Source organism: Scylla paramamosain, unplaced genomic scaffold (assembly GCF_035594125.1).
Source record: "Scylla paramamosain isolate STU-SP2022 unplaced genomic scaffold, ASM3559412v1 Contig37, whole genome shotgun sequence".
NCBI lineage: Eukaryota > Metazoa > Arthropoda > Malacostraca > Decapoda > Portunidae > Scylla > Scylla paramamosain.
The window spans coordinates 334,660-355,000 of NW_026973702.1; the positions used below are offsets into that span (position 1 = coordinate 334,660).

At 44.1% G+C, this 20,341-nt stretch overlaps 1 protein-coding gene and 1 long non-coding RNA gene across 11 annotated transcripts in view; one reads left to right on the forward strand and one right to left on the reverse strand.

The window, feature by feature from the left end:
* Positions 1-1,283: 1,283 nt before the first annotated feature.
* Positions 1,284-5,299, reverse strand: LOC135097951 (uncharacterized). The gene is made up of 2 exons (XR_010266374.1): positions 4,589-5,299; positions 1,284-3,359 (listed from the first exon to the last, which is right to left on the reverse strand). It is a non-coding gene; the product is annotated as an uncharacterized LOC135097951 (long non-coding RNA).
* Positions 5,300-5,758: 459 nt separating this feature from the next.
* The window catches only part of LOC135097949 (uncharacterized), a 16,326-nt gene continuing 1,743 nt past the window's right edge, over positions 5,759-20,341 (forward strand). The window contains exons 1-9 of one of the 10 annotated variants that reach the window (XM_064000082.1): positions 5,774-5,893; positions 7,961-8,060; positions 9,809-10,223; positions 10,607-11,492; positions 11,645-13,059; positions 14,481-14,848; positions 15,228-15,944; positions 16,348-16,530; positions 19,807-19,986. In XM_064000082.1, the coding sequence (XP_063856152.1) occupies positions 14,846-14,848; positions 15,228-15,944; positions 16,348-16,530; positions 19,807-19,986 (1,083 nt within the window). In that variant the 5' untranslated portion in view covers positions 5,774-5,893; positions 7,961-8,060; positions 9,809-10,223; ... (1 more) ...; positions 11,645-13,059; positions 14,481-14,845. The other 9 variants (XM_064000080.1, XM_064000083.1, XM_064000085.1 and 6 more) reach the window with 9 other exon arrangements.

Sequence of the window (20,341 nt, forward strand, 5' to 3'; positions counted from 1 at the left end):
CATTATCGTGTTCTGACACTGACATCACCTTTCCAATCCACAGCTTGCCAAACTCTTCCATCTCCCATTTACCGAAGTCATCCCTCTCGTTTTCTGTAAGCTGAACAGAAAACTTTACAACTAACAGCACACACACTTATATATTTCATGGGATAGCCTGTCAGCAGTTCATCCGCGTTACTCTCATCTCGAACATCACTATCAACATGGACCACAATGTTCTCAAAATGTCGTTTGTCAGTGTCGGCAAAACGCTCAGAGCAACACAACCTTTCGTTACATGATTAAGTAACTCCTTTACCGCTGCTCCGAGGCGTGGGTTCGTATCAGCTGTGATAATGCAACCATCCTTTACATGGCCAGATGCATTCTTTCTTGCACAGCAGCAAATGACACACTCGAAAAACAAGGAGTAACTCGGCGGTGTGCACCAAAACACAACATGATGCCAGACACATTACTGAACTGAAGCCACGCCTGCTCAACAACACTCACACCCACGCCACGAACCAGTGAGCTTAACAACGCTTTACACACACCACAACACCACCCCGCCCCGCCCCTCGGCTGCACCACCCAGCCACCTCACTGAGACATGATACGTAGCCGGGGAGCCGTACACTGGCAGGCTGGCTTTACTTCCCACAACACCATACTGGTCAGCACTCGCAACACTTGAGTTTTCTTCAACTTTGTATGAATTCCGTTGGCATTCCATGGTATAGACAACTCGCTCACTCGCCGTGGGTCATTTAAAAGCCTGTTGCCTCCAGCCATTGATAACACAGCCGTTAATGTAAAGCTTCCTCTCCCGGCTCGCTCCCTCTCCGTCCTCTCCGCACCCCCAAGTCTCTGCTACGCTTTCCTTACCGCCGGGGGCACGTCCTTCTTAACACACATCTTTCTAAAGGGCTCGTTGCGTGTTGTGAGTCACACACACACACACACACACACACACACACACACACACACTACCATGCCCAATACCTACTACTACTACTACTACTACTACTATTACTATTACTATTACTTACCATTCTTGCAGTTTTTTCAATCCATCTTCTGAATTGGTTTGCAGGCTTATTGTTTTCCTTCCTTGTTTGTCTTGGCTGCAGAGAGAGAGAGAGAGAGAGAGAGAGAGAGAGAGAGAGAGAGAGAGAGAGAGAGAGAGGAGTAGGTAGATGATAGAAAGAGATGAGAAGAAAGAGAGAAATAAAGAGAATTAAAGATAGGAAAACGAAGGGACATTGAGAGTGAGAGGGGTAGTGTGAGAGAGTGAGAGAGTGAGAGGCGAGTGGGTAGGTGATAAAAATAGATGAGAAAAAGAGAGAAATGAAGAGAATTAAAGATAAAAACACTTAGGGACATTAAAAGACGAAGAGGGGGATGTGTGCGAGAGAGAGAGAGAGAGAGAGAGAGAGAGAGAGAGAGAGAGAGAGAGAGAGAGAGAGAGAGAGAGGGGGTAGGAATGTTTTTTTAAGGTTCTAGTGACAGATTTCTGCATTACTGACAGGAGAAACACTATTTCAGTATGTTGTAGTGGAAGTTATAGGGGTTTTTAATGGTGCTGTTGTGGTTCCAGTGACAAATTAACAATATATCTGCATCACTGACAGGAGGTTGTAGTGGAAGTTATAGGGGTTTTAAATGGCATTTCTTGCAGTACTGACACCAGCCGCGTCACCGCCCTCCACAAGACCAATGATGGCGCAAGCAGTCTGGCCTCCCAAGACAGCCCTCATTGAGCTGTTGAGGTTAAAGACAGCACACGCGGAGCCGAGGCCATCCCCTTGAGTGTCGGCCCAACACACCACTCAGTCTGGTGCCAAGGTTAAGAGTGATGACTGCGTGAGTGGCGCTGCTTCCCTCAGTGCATCGGTGGTTAGTGGCGCAGGGGAGCTGACGGACACGCTTTTGTAGGAGTGAGTTTCCTGAGTTTCTGAAGCGAGATATAGACCTTATGGACGTAGATATGTGTACGTAGATATGTGTAGCGCACCGAAGGTAAGGCGAAGCGCAGGCACACAGCAGGCAGACAGTGGGAGACAGCAGGAGGGTCGTGTGCCGAGGTGTTGCACTCTCAGATAGTGGAGCCATGAAGGCAGGCGGGTGGCTGGTTGCTTTGTACCTCGCCATGGTCATGAGTAATACTTAGAATCGTCCTAGCAATTACTATCGTCTTCACATCTCGTGTTTCATGTGTTTATTTGGTGCTTGATCAAGATGTGAGAAACGGTGCTCTCTGTGGTGCTTCGCATGCAGTGACCCAGTGTTTCATTATCAACTGTACTGTGTTAAGATATTTCATTTGTTACGTGCTGATCAAAATATTTCCTTTCCTCTCCATTATTCATTTTTTACTCTGACATCACAAGTCACTCAATATTTTTTCCTCGCATAACAAGGGCTGTTTCTGGCATTCTGGGGCCTCATGCGAAGGGCTGCTTGGTAACCCTGCGTTGTGGAACTATGGTAGGTGGATCCCCAGCCCTCTAAGGGGGTTACAACCACTCCTTTCACATATTAAATGTATAAATCTGGTGGACTTTGAGAGGAAAAAAAAAACCTGAATCCGTAAACATGATAGGCTACTTTCTTCAACGTGATTATACGCATGACACAGTAGCAGTGTCCATTCAAGGTATACACCCAGTTTAGGAATTAAAGTACACAAATATAACAGAGATAAGAATGAAAATGTGCAAAGTTTGCGAGGTGAATCGACCCCAGGCGAGATACCATAGTCTATCATAAGAGAGAACGATAGGCAGCCTTAACCGTGAAAGAAAACGGAAAGTAAAGGGTACACAATATAAAAATCACTCTAAAAATTAACAGGTGAAATACACCCTCCATGTCACATGCTATATGTGAAGGTATTATATCTAGAACTATTGAAATATGAGTAGAAATAAAAAATAAAAAAAAAATTCTTCTCACAACTCTATCCTAATTACGTACAGTAATACTCGGACATGGCTAGACTCAGCAAAGCCTCTCCTTCCTTTCACTTACTTCCATTGCCCCAACAAGACACTTCACATGTAGCAATTTCCCTTTTCCACAAACATTCTACCATAATTGAATCTGTAATTGCTTACCCAAACCTTTCTACATGCCTTTTACTTTCATCTCATGGGAAACCTGAACTGAAAACCTTTTCCCCACGTATATTACTTTTCTCAATTGTATTTACTCTAGTTAAGAACACTGACTGCTTGACATGTCCACACTCCGCCCAGCCTCGCCTCTCGCTTGCTGTCTCCTCCCTGCATCGGACAGACGTGTCAGCGCAGTGTTGCTCAGGCACAGGGGAAGAGCGCCGAGCTGTGCGGTGTCGGCTCCTCTGCTGATCCAGCCTGTCAACATGCAGACAATAAGTCCCCAAGAGAAGACTAGATCTGCATCAGCCAGCAGTTCACTGATCACCGCGAATACAGCACGACACTGACAAAGAATGAAGTGTACGTGAGGCCTGCATATCAATGAAAGAAATCACCCGTGGGTTTGAGCATACTGGAATAAAAATACAAACAAGATCTACAGGGAAATGACATAAGTTTTGTGCAGTGGTGTACAACAAAGACTTACATAAGAGTTGTGGCTGAGTGGCACTTTTTTGTGAAGCACTAAAGAGGTAAACACTACGCACTAACATAATCCTTTACTTAACAAGACAGAAACCCACCGGTACATGCCTTACATCAGCTCATATGGAAAGAAAACAGCCAGACAAGTTTTTGGTATATAAATCACCAATACACCTCCTTACACCGTGTTAACTGAGTGAAGGGCCGCCACTTACCAAGTGTGCGCCATAATCCTGCTCACAACCTGTTTTAAATTGCTTATTATGAGACTTACAAGAAATTATGATTAGAAATACTATTACATATAGAATACTCATCATAAACGCAAAACTAAAAAAAAATATGCCGTGTTAGAGAGAGAGAGAGAGAGAGAGAGAGAGAGAGAGAGAGAGAGAGAGAGAGAGAGAGAGAGAGAGAGAGAGGTGACAAATGTGTACTTATGTTTAAATAGTGAAAATATGCATTTGCTTATATAACACTCGTAAGTCTATGTCACCATTCCTCGCTAAGTTCAGTAATACAGCAGAATATATATATATATATATATATATATATATATATATATATATATATATATATATATATATATATATATATATATATATATATATATATATATATATATCCGGCGCCTATTGCACACTAGCACTGCTACTGCTGTGTTCCTTAACTTGATGCAAACTCCAGTACAAAAAACCCTCCAGTGCACAATGAAGCAAACTCCACATCTCGCCCATCACCTCCACCCTCGCTCCACTAGGCTCCGCCAGCCACCCCGCCCCGCCCCGCTACCACACCACCACTTCACCCCGCCCGTGGCAACACGCTGATGAACCGCTGACTCACAGTCACGGAATACGATGAATAATTTACCTTTTCAAGATGTTGCACTGGACGGGGGAAGCCAAACACTCCACAGTGCTCACCAAACAATACAACAAAGTCATACACGTGGGCTACATACACGCATACACTGAACACTTCCACAATACACTTACCATTCAGATTCTGTTGACAAATGCCTCATGTTTGTTACAGCTGCCTTCACACTCACCACAGCTAACCCTTCCTGCTCACACAAACCAAAACTCTTCCCTTCTTGCTTCTTTTTCTACAACAATCGCGATTTTTATTTTTATTTTATTTATTTATCTATTTATCTCCGTCTCTCACAAGTACATTCACCCAATTACGATCACGCTGGAGGTCTGGAACTCAAGACCTCTCACCCTAACTCTACATTTCCCCTTTATTTATTTATTTATTTTTATTTATTTATCTTATTTATTTATTTATTTACTCACTTTTTTTTTTTTTTTGTCTCAAGAGAGGAACGTTAAGGCGTGCCATGCATTTGTTCCTCTAATCAAGAAATTCGGCTTGTACCAAACCCTTCCTTCTCTCACACACACAGTTTTCAAATGGCACAGAGGTGAACACTCGCATTCCAATAAGTGTTTTCCTCACTGATTATACGGAATTGCTTGTTAAAAATTATCACAATTATTAGAACGTCCTTGAAAACCACTGCGTTGTCAGTAGAGCTTCCTGAAAACTGTGGAGAGGGGACGAGGAAGCGTTTAATACGACCCGTAACGTGTTTCATTATTTTACATAGTAATTTTTTTTTTTTCCTACCCCAAACAATTCAGAACCATCTCTGTAAAACAATGAAGACATTTTGAAATGCGCAGTTCACTATTTTTAAACCCCAACACCGGTGAGTCACGTCAGGAATTCCCGCGCCGTTGCCAGATGTACTCCCCGTTGTTGATACACTTTCCACTCTTATTTTTCCAGCAACATTTTTAGCACATAATGATTATTTTCTTACGTGTTCCTGCCGGGTACGCCGACAGGTTTGTCATATCACGTGACGTTTTTTTCAAATATCAGCGAATATGATGGAAGATTTGTTGATTATTCTGATAGCTCTGATAGTGATGACCCTCTAGAATCTAGAATTCAGTGGTTCTCAAACTATGGGTACCCAAAGTTGGGTCGCGAGATCAATTTTGATGGGTCGCAGGGACACAGGAACATTATCATGCTTTCAGTGTTTCAGTGTATTTCAGTTACTTAATTGAATTATTCTTCTTTAACCACAAATTACTTTAGTTATGTATGTTCATCTTCCCCCCACCTTCCTCCTCCTGGGCCCCACGTAATGGTGTCTCTGACAGGAATGACTCCTGTATCAAACGCGTATGTTGGACTGGCAGTGGGCCCATGCAGGCTCGTGCGCGGTGTCTGTTTTCCATCGACCGCAGGCGAGGGAGGTTGTGCCGTTTGCAATCATTTGTGTAAGTAGTGTGTGTGTGTGTGTGTGTGTGTGTGTGTGTGTGTGTGTGTGTGTGTAAAATTATATAATATCTTGCTTCATATGCTACTTACTATATTTACTAACTAATAATAATAATAATATTTCGATCTTATTGGTTTATTCTACAACTTCATCACATATGAACCAATCATGGGTCGCGAAGGAATGAAATGTCCAAATTGGGTCGCTCATGAAAAAAGTTTGAGAACCATTGCTCTAGATGATAGCAATAAAGATAAAGGTTATGTGTATAGTGGAGAAGGCGATGCTGAAAGCGAGGAAGTAAATGATGAAGAATTAGTGTTTGCTGGGAAAAGTAAAGCTCGAGTGATATGCCAGACACTCCCACAGGAATAGTTATTGCCCACACAGAGCAAGCAAGTGCAAAACGTGAAAAACGTCATGTGACGTGAGAAACCTGTGGGCGTACCCAACAGGAGCACGTCATGTGACGTGAATAACACCTTACTACGAGTTAAGGCGCGGGGCAACGAAATAACATGGAAAATCTCGAAAAATCATGAAAAATGAAAAATATACCAACCACTAGCTCAGTCATATGGCAACACTGTGTTAATTTCATTTGAGTATCTCAATTATAAGTGTTTACACGCCCATTCACCCGTAAAAGGTTAATTTACTCTCTCAGACCGCAGGCAGTGGTATTTTTTTTTGGAAAAAATTCGAGAGAAATCCATGAAAAATCAAACATATGAAAATTACTTGCTCACTCATATGGTAACACATCATTGATTCCTCTGGGACAGAGCGTCTTCCCTTTCCAACCTCAGTGCTGCTCCCAGCTGTTATTGAGGGTAATAATAATAATAATAATAATAATAATAATAATAACTTTATTTCCACTTGAACAGTGGTTATTCATTTTACATAGTGTGAGGAACGATTGGGTATAGTAGTATTTTATACTCTGACCTAGAACCATATGGTTGGTTGTGTCTACATATTAGAACTATTCATATAGGAAAAGTAAATTGAAGTCATGATATAAAATGGAATAAATGTAGAAACTAAAAACATAGTAATATAAAAAACACTATTTTAAAAGATATCGAGTGAGTCTACTTTTAAAACTGGACACAGAGACAGCGCTAGTAACATCAGAAGGCAGACTGTTCTACATTTTTGGGCCTGTCACATCCAAACTTCTGGCACCGGTATCTGTTCGAGTCTTTGGTATAAATAAGCAACTCTGCTGTCGTGTTGAACTATCTGTTGTTTCATGAACAGTTAAAAATTTCTTATACCAATCTGGATGAAAACCATTTAGTATCTTAAAAACTGTGGTACACGTCTCCAGTTTATACTTTTCGATAATTTTTAGCCACCCAAGTTTTTGTATTATTGGTGAAGCATGATCGAATTTTCTTGCACCTCCCATAGCTAGTTTTGCGGCAAAATTTTGTAGTTTTTGAGTCTTATTTATTACTGTTAAGTTTGTGGTGCCCCATATTCTGATGCAATAGTTAATCAAACTGAGTATAATTGTCTGCACTACAAGTATTCTGGAGGGTTTGTCAAGATTCTTACTTATACGGCTTAAAAACATTAATAAACCGACTACTTTTTTACTCATTTCATCAGTGTGTTTATCAAAGAGCATAAAACGGTCCATGTACACACCTAGATTTTTAACATAATTACTTGGGATGATGGTGTCCCCATCTATTTGTATCACAATATTAGGAGGAACCTGTGCCAGAAGTTGTCTGTTTCCAATGAGGATACATTGGGTTTTACCTGTATTCAACATTAGACCATTAGTGAGAAAATAATTCTTTATACACTTTATGGTTGCTTCAGTGTCCCTGATTAGACGAGGTAGTTCATTAGTGTAGCTGGAGTGCAAAAACTGTGTGTCGTCGGCGTATTGTACCACGAGACAATTTTTAACCTTTACAATCAAGTCGTTGACAAAGATGTTGAATAGAATTGGGCCCAAAACTGACCCTTGTGGAACTCCAAAATGTATACTTTTTTTCTTTGATGTTGAATTCTTTACACGTACTGATTGAGTTCTATTTTTCAGGTAACTGCTAAACCACAAGGGATCAATTTTGAGCTGAACACATTTTTGTATCAGAATGTTATGATTAACGCTGTCGAATGCTTTAGACAGATCACATAGAGTAAGTAAAGATATTTTTTTCTGGTCCATATTTTTATATATTTTATCAGTAATCACTGTCAATGTTGTCTCAGTAGACAGATGACGCCTGAAACCATGCTGGCTGTTGGATAAAAGTTTTTTGTCCTCTAAGTAATTTGCCAATTGGTTTGCAATAATTTTTTCTAGTATCTTAGATAAAATTGGGAGAAGTGAGATTGGCCGATAATTACTAACATTATCAACATCTCCATTTTTAAAGATTGGTACTACTATTGCATGCTTCCAGGCGTCAGGAAACACACCGGTAACTATGGACGTATTTATAATACAAGTCAAATATTGTGCAACAACATGTAAAGCATCACGGATAAATTTCAATGGTATGCCATCTGAACCAACAGACCTAGTATCATTTAAAGCTTTAACAGTAAGTATAGCAGTACTCACGTCGACAGGCTGAGGTCTAAAATTATTTGTGTTGAAAAGAGCAACGTCAGTGTCAAGTGGTGATACATAATTATCATTGTGTAGAGTCTGTTGAGTTTTTTCATATGTAAGTTTTCCTACGTTCACAAAGTGCGAATTAAATTCATCTGCTTTATCTTCACAGTCGTCATATGGATGTACTTTGGTATTGCTTTTCTTATCAGGAACAATTTCTCTGATGAGTTTCCAAGTTCTAGCAGTGTTCCCTCTTTGGGTTTGCAATTGCTTATTATAATAGGAATTTATAGCATTTTTTATAAGTACAGTGACCAGCTTTTTCTCTCTCTTGTATTCGTCTTGCAATGTTACGTTGTGACGGTATTTTTTAAATTTACTTCTAACATTGTTCCTGATTAGAATAGCGCGTCGGATGTCATCAGTCATCCAAGGTGCAGGTGGTCTGCGGATTACTTTTGTTACAAAAGGAGCACAAGCGTTTAAAGTTTTAGTAAAAACGTCATTAAAAATTCTGACCTGGTCATTGACATCGTCGGTTAAAAACATTTCATTCATGGCTGGTGAATTCTGCACTAATAATGTAGAAAAGGTTTCTTGACTGTATTTTCCGAGCTGACGAAACGTCTTAATATCAGGCCTACGTTTGGGTTTGCTTATATTTACTTGCACGCTGACAAGATCATGGTCTGCAACAATTTGTGGGACAGTACTGTGTGTTAAGATCATTTCAGGTTTATTAGTTATAACTAAATCTAAGAGTGTTGACGAGGTAGCGGTAATGCGAGTCGGTTTGTCTATTATCTGAGCAAGCTTGTTATTCTTTATTAGTCTATTTAATCTGCTATCTTTTAAAATTATATTATCATTAAAATCACCGAGAATAAAAAGAGACTTCTTTTTGACAATTAAAAACCTAAAAACATCTTCTATATACTCGTAGGACACAGCTAATGCCTTAGGGTGTCTATACATACAGCCGACCATAATGGAGGGCAGTTTGCGGCACTGCACAGTTACCCACACATCCTCAATACCGGGTGGTCTAACTATATCAAGAGATAATACATTAGATTTCAGTGTGTCTCTTACGTAAATACATGCTCCAGCACCACGTCCATTATCACATCTAAAAACATTAAAATCAGATATATTTATAAGGTGATCCGGGGTGTGTGGAAGAAGCCATGTTTCAGTTATGCATAAAACATCTATATTTCTTTCCTGTATTAGCAGCTTGACCTCATCCAGACTAGAAATAAGGGATTGAGCATTGATATGCTCAATCACTAATGAGTCCTTTCTATTCTTAAAACATCCGGCAAGGTCTTCTTCGCCACACCCCTATGTGTCATCGCATCATCCGTCTTTCATCAGCATTTTGTTGCTTTTGCAAAATGCCAAAGAGGAAGAGATTCGTGGAGCAGCGAAGGTAAGGGCTAGAGAAGGCTCGAGAAGAAAAGAAAAGAAGAAGAAATACAACACCACCCTCTATAGAAGAAGATGTGGTTGTAGCGGGGTCGAGTTCGCAGGCGTCACCGCATGCCAACACCCCGCCCAGTTGCCTGGATTCACTTCTTGGAGTAGAACACACCACATTGATGAGCAAATACTTGAAGAATCAAGATGCCAAGATGAATGTGAAACCAAGATTGAGGATGAGAAACAAGAAACTCCAGAAAGATCTCGTGTACGCTGCAGGCGGGTTCTGACGAGTCTTCAGGGGCGTTTTTCTCCAAACGTAAATGTTTGCCACTCACTGTGCTTTAATTTCTATCTATTTTATTTATAATCCGATTTTCTTAATTTTTGTCTTGTTTTCTTTGTCTTGAATTGCTTTATAAACGTATGTTAGTATTTTTTTATTACTTTTTTTAATTTATTATTAATTTTATTAACAACTTGCAACTGACAAAAAAACTGACCGCATATTCACTGTGGGTTAAAAGGGTTACATATGCAAAAATTTTAAAAAGTGGATAGTAAATGATGTAGACAATTTAATAGGCTATAAATTCCTAGTTTTAAAATTATCCTATCTCTTAAACTGTTTGAGCCTATTTAATTAAGATGATGACATGTTATTTCTAGGGTTTTTAATTTTTTCTTTTTTTCTTTTCACAGATACGAGCTGAAACTGTGGCATAATCATATCAATATTAAGATTTACATACAATAAAATTTTCATGTTGATACAACTATCCACTTCCCTGTGCCTTAAAGGCAGTTCAGTATTTCCTCACACTCATCCATATACAGGATAGACAGCCCAACTTTGCATTGCACCAGGTATGACTAATGAAGAACAACAGCAAAGTTACCAGATGTAGTGACAGGAGTGACAGAAAGCACAATGGGGCACACAAGTTTATCTGAGAAAGTGCAACATAAGCCTGTAGAGATAAAAACAAGTTATAGAAAACGGAACACATTAGCGGAAACAGAAACAAACTAAAAAAATTATTACCGGTTACACTACTGCTACAACAACAACAACTACTACTACTACTACTACTACTACTACTACTACTACTACTACTACTACTACTGTTGCTGTTGCTGTTGCTGCTGCTTCTGCTGGCCGCCTGACTCAAGGCCTGCCAGCGTTATCTATAGCATGATAGCTGTTTTCAGGCTGTGGGAGGACGCCCTTATCAGCTGTCCTGCAACCTTCAGTAGAAGTGATTGAAGAGGTTACTCGGAAAATGTGGTCATAGCCTTGGCTTCACTGTAAATAAACAAAAGGATGACACGACACTTGCAGGAGGAAGAAGAGGAGGAAGTGGAAAACGAGGTGGTGGTGGTGGTGGTGGTGGTGGTTGACCTCCGTGATGCTGAGCGGCGACTGGCCAGCGCCTCCCGCCACCACTCAGCGACTGTGCCCTGGCTGGTCTTGGCCAGGGTCTTTAAGGGAGGGCATTTCAGGAGATGACATAGCAGTCTTTAACAGGCTGAACGATTTACTACCCTCAGCCTTCCCCTCAGTCACGGCCTGTCAGGCCTCATGTAGGTAAATATATCCCTGTCACACTTATGCTCAAACAGAGACAACATTTTGGCGTTGGTAAATCATGTATTTCCTACACAGCATCTAAAAACACTAGGAAAATTTTATTCAGGTTAGACTCACCAAGCGTCATTTCCTTGTTTTGTGCATCCCAGACCTAGATATCTGGTGACGAGGCGAGAGTGAGGCGAGAGTCGTCACTGAGGTAAGAGCGAGCGACACGTCCAGAGTGCTGCAGGAAGCGTTCATCATCGTGGCTGTCGTTCAAAAAGTCTTCTAGGGACTCATTGCTCATATTTACTGTTTTAACCCAGGAAACAAGACAAAATAAAACACGTAAGGTGAAAGAAGAATGAAACAAGAATGAAGAAATGAAGAAGGAAATAAAAAGTAGAAAGAATAAATGAGGGAAGATGATAAACACAACAACAGGTAGCAAGAAGAGACGAGACGTGGCCACCGAGGAGAACAACAAAATCCGGTGAGTCATCACAACACTAACAAAGCTTGAGATTAGCACAAGATTACAAGAAGAGGTACTCAGGTGACCATCACTGAATTAGTATACGAGGGAAGCAGAGGTCACCGGAAGCAGATGATGTGGACAACACGGACAGCCGGCACACCATAGGAACCGCTGCCTCCTTGTTCCTGATTAGAAGATGCGATTACCAAAGCTACTCGAGAATGAACCTTAGTGAAAGTTAAGGGAAAATAAACTGTATGATCGAAGTATGGGAAGAAAAATATAGTTACTTGAAAATGGATCTTGCGGAAAGTATAGGAAAATGAACTGTATGATCAAAGTATGAGGAAATAAATATACTTACTCGAAAATTTACCTTATTGAAAGTTACAGGAAAATGAACTAAATGATCGAAATATTGGAAAATAAGTGTTATAACAACGGAAGCCTTGTTGGGGCAAAAGGTTGCTATAACATAACGTGTATATTACAAGGTGTAGGAGACGGGAATAGACAGAAACAGACAGAGAGACAAGCTAGACAGAGCTGTCAGACCAGAGAGGGTCAGGATGGGCATAAGGTGCCAGACAGTTGCAATGCAGTCACAGTAAAATGTTGGTGTTATATATTGACAGAGAGGGATTGGGTAGTGTGGGATGTGTTTCTCATTGAATATTAGCTGCCAGGTTTGTGTAGGATGTGATTTATCAGTGAGTATTAAATATGTGAAATGATTTGAATCGGAAGTGTAATGTGAAGTGTTCCAGATATTTAATGGTATTTATCTGAAGAGAGATGAAACTATTTTCGTAGATTTTCGTTGTTGTCGGAAGTCGTATATGATCGTCTGAGTGTAAATATATGTAAATGACACAAATTAGGTAAAAATTATAGAAACTTAAAGCGTTCCCTTGAACCCACAAAAGCCAGTCTTATAGATTAGGGACGCACCAACACCGCGCAACATAGAAGCACGACTTTACAGCGTGGCGGCTCCAGTGACAGTGATATGTGTTGCATCACTCACAACAGACAGGACAGTATCTCATCAATAAGAGGACCACACCTCGGTGAGGAGCATTTGTCCCATCACGGATCTGAGAGGTAATTGTTATTCAAATGTTAAGGAAAGAATACTTCTATAAAGCGGAATAAAAGTAATGTTTGTGTTGTTCACGTTGATGGTCGGTCAGTTCAGCAGTGACATGAAAGTCAGCTGCCAGACAAGGCGGGAGTTGCTTCGGGTATCAGTGTGGCAGCTTTTCCCCGACATGAGAGGCGATGGAAGTTATCAGATACTGCGATTCTTCCAGTGGCCACTTCCCCAACTCCCCGCCGCCACAGGTGTGATACGAGTAGTAATCTTATCACTCTTGTCTTAACTCACCTGTGGACTGTTGGCGGTGGCGTGAGCACGTAGTACCTCTGGCGGCATCATCTGGCGGCGCTGGTGACGCGGAGAAACATAGGTGTTGAAGTTGCTTCTCATCTGCCCCTGCTGCCCCTCTCACCGCATCATAATCTCTCAATACTAATTCCTTTGGCTCTTCATTAAAGCGTCTATCCTCGTGAGTGAGCCACATGAAGCACACGTCGGCATCACCACCCTTGGCTTGACACGCTCCCACAACAACAAGGTGCATGCTGGCGTGTGTGTCAGAGCCTTAAGGTAGGCGCACACTTGTTCGCATCGTACGGACGGCACGCATCGTACGCATCGGATTTTAGTATTCTTTACATTATTTCAAATGGGTCTGCGCGCATTTGACCGCGTCGTACGCATCGGACATCGGCAATGCCGACGAGGATCCCCGAAAGAGCATTCAATCCGATGCGTACGAACGATGCGGATGGCCTCTACGGCATTTGCCGGCAAATGTGCGACCCCATCGTCAGTTGCAGCCAGAGCGCCGTCGCGGTCGGATGCAAACCTTCTTCGGTATTTATTTTATTTTTTCTGTTTGCATAGCTATGCTTTGCTTATACATAATATATAATGTTATATTAACTCACTGACTGTTTTTAGATTTTTCTCCAAATTCCAGCCTTTTCCTGTTTATGTTGTGAATCCATGTTTTCCTTTTTTTAACTTTCTGTTCTTCTTGTTCTGCCAGCAAACAGCTAACCACTACAATTTCTTCCTCTTCACTATCACTGTTCAACATTTTCACAACTTTATACACTAGAAAAATATGGAGTATGTCCTTCCAGAGAGAGCTCAGCTTCACAACTGCGGGTGGTGAATGGTCCAATGCCGACAATGTGCGCAGAAAATCCGATCCGTCCGATGCGTGCCGTCCGTACGATGCGGACCAATGTGCGCTGACCCCAAAAACAATCCGATGAGTACGATGCGTGCCGTCCGTACGATGCGAACAAGTGTGCGCCTACCTTTACAGCGACCTGTTGCCCCCACACGGCTTCCATTGCTATGAGATTTATTCGCCATTACTTTGGTTTATTTTACTATAACTTTAAATGAGCTTATGTTTTGACTAACTGGTGAATCATCTCCATCCAATCAGGAGCAAGGAGGCGGAGTGTGATCAGCGTTGTGGCAGCAACACAGAGGCAGGCAACCTGAAGGAAGGCCAGCAACACAGAGGCAGGCAGCCAAAAGTAAGGCCAGCAACACAGAGGCAGGCAGCCTGAAGGAAGGCCAGCAACACAGAGGCAGGCAGCCTGAAGGAAGGCCAGCAACACAGAGGCAGGCAGCCTGAAGGAAGGCCAGCAACACAGAGGCAGGCAGCCTGAAGGAAGGCCAGCAACACAGAGGCAGGCAGCCTGAAGGAAGGGCAGCAACACAGAGGCAGGCAGCCTGAAGGAAGGCCAGCAACACAGAGGCAGGCAGCCTGAAGGAAGGCCAGCAACACAGAAGGCAGTTTGAGCCATGGTGAGTGTTGTCCCCAGCAGTATTGGAATTATATATATATATATATATATATATATATATATATATATATATATATATATATATATATATATATATATATATATATATATATATATATATATATATATATATATATATATATATATATATATATATATATATATATATATATATATATATATATATATATATATATATATATATATATATTAAATGAGTGGTTGTGAATGAGGGGGAAAACATGAAGGTGAGGGGTTAATGGTGGAGGAAAGATTGACAGCAGCAGCAGCAGCAGCAGCAGCAGCAGCATGAGGTGTTTGATGTGGAGAGCGTGCTGAGCTGGGTGGAGTGTGTCCCTCACGCCGCCTCTTTGTTGCAGGATGACAACGTGGAGGACTGTCCAGTGTGCCTCAACACCTTTGACGACACCCTCAGGCGGCCACGCACTCTGCCCTGTGGCCATGCAGTGTGCTCGCCGTGCATTGACGGACTGAAGCAGCAGGGTGCCGTCACGTGCCCCACCTGCCGGGTGAGTCACGCCGTGCCCGAGGCGGGCCAGTTCCTCATCTCCTATATTACGGAGGGCTTTATCAGGAGACTGAGAAGACTGGCCTCTCTGCCAGCCGAGCCAGGGAAGCAGGCAGCCCCACCAGTGACACGGCCTGCACCAAAGGCGACAACGGGACTCAGCAAGAGGGCACAGTCCCTGCTGCAGGAGCAAGAGGCGAAGGTCCTGGCTGCCATCCGCTCCTGCCAGGAGGAGCAGAGCCAGCTGGCCGAGTACCTGACAACCCTCGGTGGCTGGAGCAGTCGCCAGCAGCGGCTGCAAGACGAGCTGCAGACGCTGGTGGACCAGAGCAAGAGTGCCCGGGAGGCGGTGCGCCGCGAGGAGTTCCGGGTGGAGGGCAGGCAGGAGGAGGTGCAGCAGAAGGAGCAGCAGCTGCACGCCGCGCTACAGTCGCTGCGCACGGCCGCAACACGGCAGGAAGCTTACGAGGTCATTGAGGACACAGACCTTCTGGTGGAGAAGGACAGTCAGACAGGGGAGTGTCTGGGAGTGTTTCCCGACGTTCACGCCGTCACCACCGTCACCAAGGTGGGTGTGGCCTCACACTTGTTGTGCTTGCAGGTCACTCCTCTGGCCACGGTCAGTGAGTGAGTGAGTTTATTGAGCACACCTCAAGCTGTGCATACAACACTCACATACAACACAGTGTTTGTAGTCCCAAACATGTGCTTTACTCCACAACAATGTTAAAGCATTAAACTCCAAGTAGCGCGTCAACACTTCATCAGTCACTTGTTGAGTTACACAGTGGTACACAGTATTAAACTAATTACAAACACTTACTTCAAACCACCATTATTAACACTCCTGCCTAGATCATTAACCTCAGGCCACGCCTCCACCACACGTCCCTCCATTTGCACGGTACCCTACACACACACACACACACACACACACACACACACCGCCTCACTGCCGCGTTGTGTTTCAGGTGGCACAGGCATCGCGCGCAGCCCTGCAGGCTGCCACCACTGCCGCTGCTGCCACACAGGCAGCCCTGGAGGCAGTGGGCACTGCTGCTGCAGCCTCGGGGGACTCCAGCCTCCCAGCAGCCTTGGCCGAGGCCTCCTCCATCGCGGATAGGCTGCAGGCCCTACTGGCGCCCTCCCTGACGGTGAGTGTGGCAGGCCCCAAGTGTCACTGCTGCCCGGCGCTGCTCTAGCTGTGCGGCTCACGGCTCTTTCTCTCTCCTTGTTGCTCTCTCTTTCCGCAGCCTCTCTCTCTCTCTCTCTCTCTCTCTCTCTCTCTCTCTCTCTCTCTCTCTCTCTCTCTCTCTCTCTCTCTCTCCTGCCAGTGTGGGTTGATGTACTAAGGCGGGTTTGAAGGGGCTGTTTTTCCAGCCGGCTGGTCAGCTGAAAGCCTTCACACGGTGGAGAGCAGCCGCTGACCCGCTGGCCCGCTGCATCACAACGCAAACAACAAAGATGGAGTCGTCTTCCAACGAGCTTTTTTTTTTTTTTCTATGTAGGAGTGACACTGGCCAAGGGCAACAAAAATCCAATAAAAAAAATGCCCACTGAAATGCCAGTCCCATAAAAGGGTCAAAGCAGTGGTCAAAAATTGATGAATAAGTGTCTTGAAACCTCCCTCTTGAAGGAATTCAAGTCATAGGAAGGTGAAATACAGAAGCAGGCAGGGAGTTCTAGAGTTTACCAGAGAAAGGAATGAATGATTGAGAATACTGGTTAACTCTTGCGTTAGAGAAGTGGACAGAATAGGGGTGAGAGAAAGAAGAAAGTCTTGTGCAGCGAGGCCGCGGAAGGAGGGGAGGCATGCAGTTAGCAAGATCAGAAGAGCAGTTAGCATGAAAATAGCGGTAGAAGACAGCTAGATATGCAACATTGCGGCGGTGAGAGAGAGGCTGAAGACAGTCAGTTAGAGGAGAGGGGTTGATGAGACGAAAAGCTTTTGATTCCACCCTGTCTTGAAGAGCAGTATGAGTGGAACCCCCCAGACATGTAAAGCATACTCCATACATGGACGTATAAGGCCCTTGTACAGAGTTAGCAGCTGGGAGGGTGAGAAAAACTGGCGGAGACGTCTCAGAACACCTAACTTCATAGAAGCTGTTTTAGCTGGAGATGAGATGTGAAGTTTCCAGTTCAGATTATAAGTAAAGGACAGACCGAGGATGTTCAGTGTAGAAGAGGGGGACAGTTGAGTGTCATTGAAGAAGAGGGGATAGTTGTCTGGAAGGTTGTGTCGAGCTGATAGATGGAGGAATTGAGTTTTTGAGACATTGAACAATACCAAGTTTGCTCTGCCCCAATCAGAAATTTCAAAAAGATCAGAAGTCAAGCGTTCTGTGGCTTCCCTGCGTGATATGTTTACCTCCTGAAGGGTTGGACGTCTATGAAAAGACGTGGAAAAGTGCAGGGTGGTATCATCAGTGTAGGAGTGGATAGGACAAGAAGTTTGGTTTAGAAGATCATTAATGAATAATAAGAAGAGAGTGGGTGACAGGACAGAACCCTGAGGAACACCACTGTTAATAGATTTAGGAGAACAGTGACCGTCTACCACAGCAGCAATAGAACGGTCAGAAAGGAAACTTGAGATGAAGTTACAGAGAGAAGGATAGAAACCGTAGGAGGGTAGTTTGGAAATCAAAGCTTTGTGCCAGACTCTATCAAAAGCTTTTGATATGTCCAAGGCAACAGCAAAAGTTTCACCAAAATCTCTAAAAGAGGATGACCAAGACTCAGTAAGGAAAGCCAGAAGATCACCAGTAGAGCGGCCTTGACGGAACCCATACTGGCGATCACATAGAAGGTTGTGAAGTGATAGATGTTTAAGAATCTTCCTGTTGAGGATAGATTCAAAAACTTTAGATAGGCAGGAAATTAAAGCAATAGGACGGTAGTTTAAGGAATTAGAACGGTCACCCTTTTTAGGAACAGGTTGAATGTAGGCAAACTTCCAGCAAGAAGGAAAGGAAGATGTTGACAGACAATGTAGGCAAACTTCCAGCAAGAAGGAAAGGAAGATGTTGACAAACAGAGCTGAAAGAGTTTGACTAGACAAGGTGCAAGCACGGAGGCACAGTTTCGGAGAACAATAGTAGGGACCCCATCAGGTCCATAAGCCTTTTGAGGGTTTAGGCCAGCGAGGGCATGGAAAACATCATTGCGAAGAATTTTAATACGTGGCATGAAGTAGTCAGAGGGTGGAGGAGAGGGAGGAACAAGCCCAGAATCGTCCAAGGTAGAGTTTTTGGCAAAGGTTTGAGCGAAGAGTTCAGCTTTAGAAATAGATGTGATAGCAGTGGTGCCATCTGGTTGAAATAGAGGAGGGAAAGAAGAAGAAGCAAAGTTATTGGAGATATTTTTGGCTAGATGCCAGAAATCACGAGGGGAGTTAGATCTTGAAAGGTTTTGACATTTTCTGTTAATGAAGGAGTTCTTGGCTAGTTGGAGAACAGACTTGGCATGGTTCCGGAAAGAAATATAAAGTGCATGAGATTCTGGTGATGGAAGGCTTAAGTACCTTTTGTGGGCCACCTCTCTATCATGTATAGCACGAGAACAAGCTGTGTTAAACCAAGGTTTAGAAGGTTTAGGACGAGAAAAAGAGTGAGGAATGTACGCCTCCATGCCAGACACTATCACCTCTGTTATGCGCTCAGCGCACAAAGACGGGTCTCTGACACGGAAGCAGTAGTCATTCCAAGGAAAATCGGCAAAATACCTCCTCATGTCCCCCCAACTAGCCTGGTGTATATAGCCTGGCAGGTTGTGGTGCTGTGGTGCTGTGGTGCTGTGGTACACACGTGCTGGTGTGCTGGCTGCCTCAGTGCCTGGTGTATATAGCCTGGCAGGTTGTGGTGCTGTGGTGCTGTGGTACACACGTGCTGGGCCGCTGGCTGCCTCAGTGCCTGGTGTATATAGCCTGGCAGGCTGTGGTGCTGTGGTGCTGTGGTAGACTCGTGCTGGGGCGCTGGCTGCCTCACTGACCACATAAACAAAGTTGCTCATCTGTTTTCCACAATTTTTATAAATGAATGTAAATATTTTATTTATTTATTGTACATAATGGCAGACAGTCAATGGTTATTACTAAAACACTAGCCAACAACTTTCCTCCTATTTTCAATTTTATATTGAGAGTTGCTCTTATTTGACCCGGGAAAAATGGAGGCAAGGCGGCCCACACACCGGCTTCCCGGCTGCTCCGGCAATTCAGCAAATCGCGGCTGTATTTCGCTCCCGGCTGCACGATCCCGGCTAAAAGCAGCCGTGAATTGCCTCATGTAAAACCCCCTTTACACTGAGCAGGCTGCTCAAGGCCTAAAGGTTTGCTGCTGCTGCTGCTGCTGCTGCCTTTTGAAATGTACATCTTGTATCCCTTCTCCAAACTGCCAGCCTGACTTACTGCCTCCTCCTTCCTGCAGGCCGAGGACCTGCACAGCCTAACACAGCGTGCCAGGGGCCTGGTGGAGGCTGACCTTGTCTTCGCCGTCCACGACGTGGAGGGACAGACTCGGCACGCAAGGATCAGCCTTGAAGACGGCAGCCTTTACCTCCACTCCCTGCAGGCCCAGGCCCTGCCGAACGTCACCGCCACCCTGCAGGTGGGTCAGGGCGTCGCGCCCCGCCCTGGTGCCACCACCGCGTGGCTGGAGGGAAGGGGACTGCCCGTCACAACACTCACGCACCCGTTCTCACCCTTACCCTCCCTCACCTGGTCCACCACACCCTGCCCCTCCGCCAGCCACTGTCCCTCCCTCCCTCCCTCCCTGTAGGCCCACACTTCCTGCCCTGCCCCTCCGCCAGGCACTGTCCCTCCCTCCCTCCTTCCCTCCCTCCCTGCAGGCCCACACTCCCTGCCCTGCCCCTCTGCCAGGCACTGTCCCTCCCTCCCTCCCTCCCTCCCTCCCTCCCTGCAGGCCCACACTGCCCGCCCTGTCCCTCCGCCAGGCACTGTCC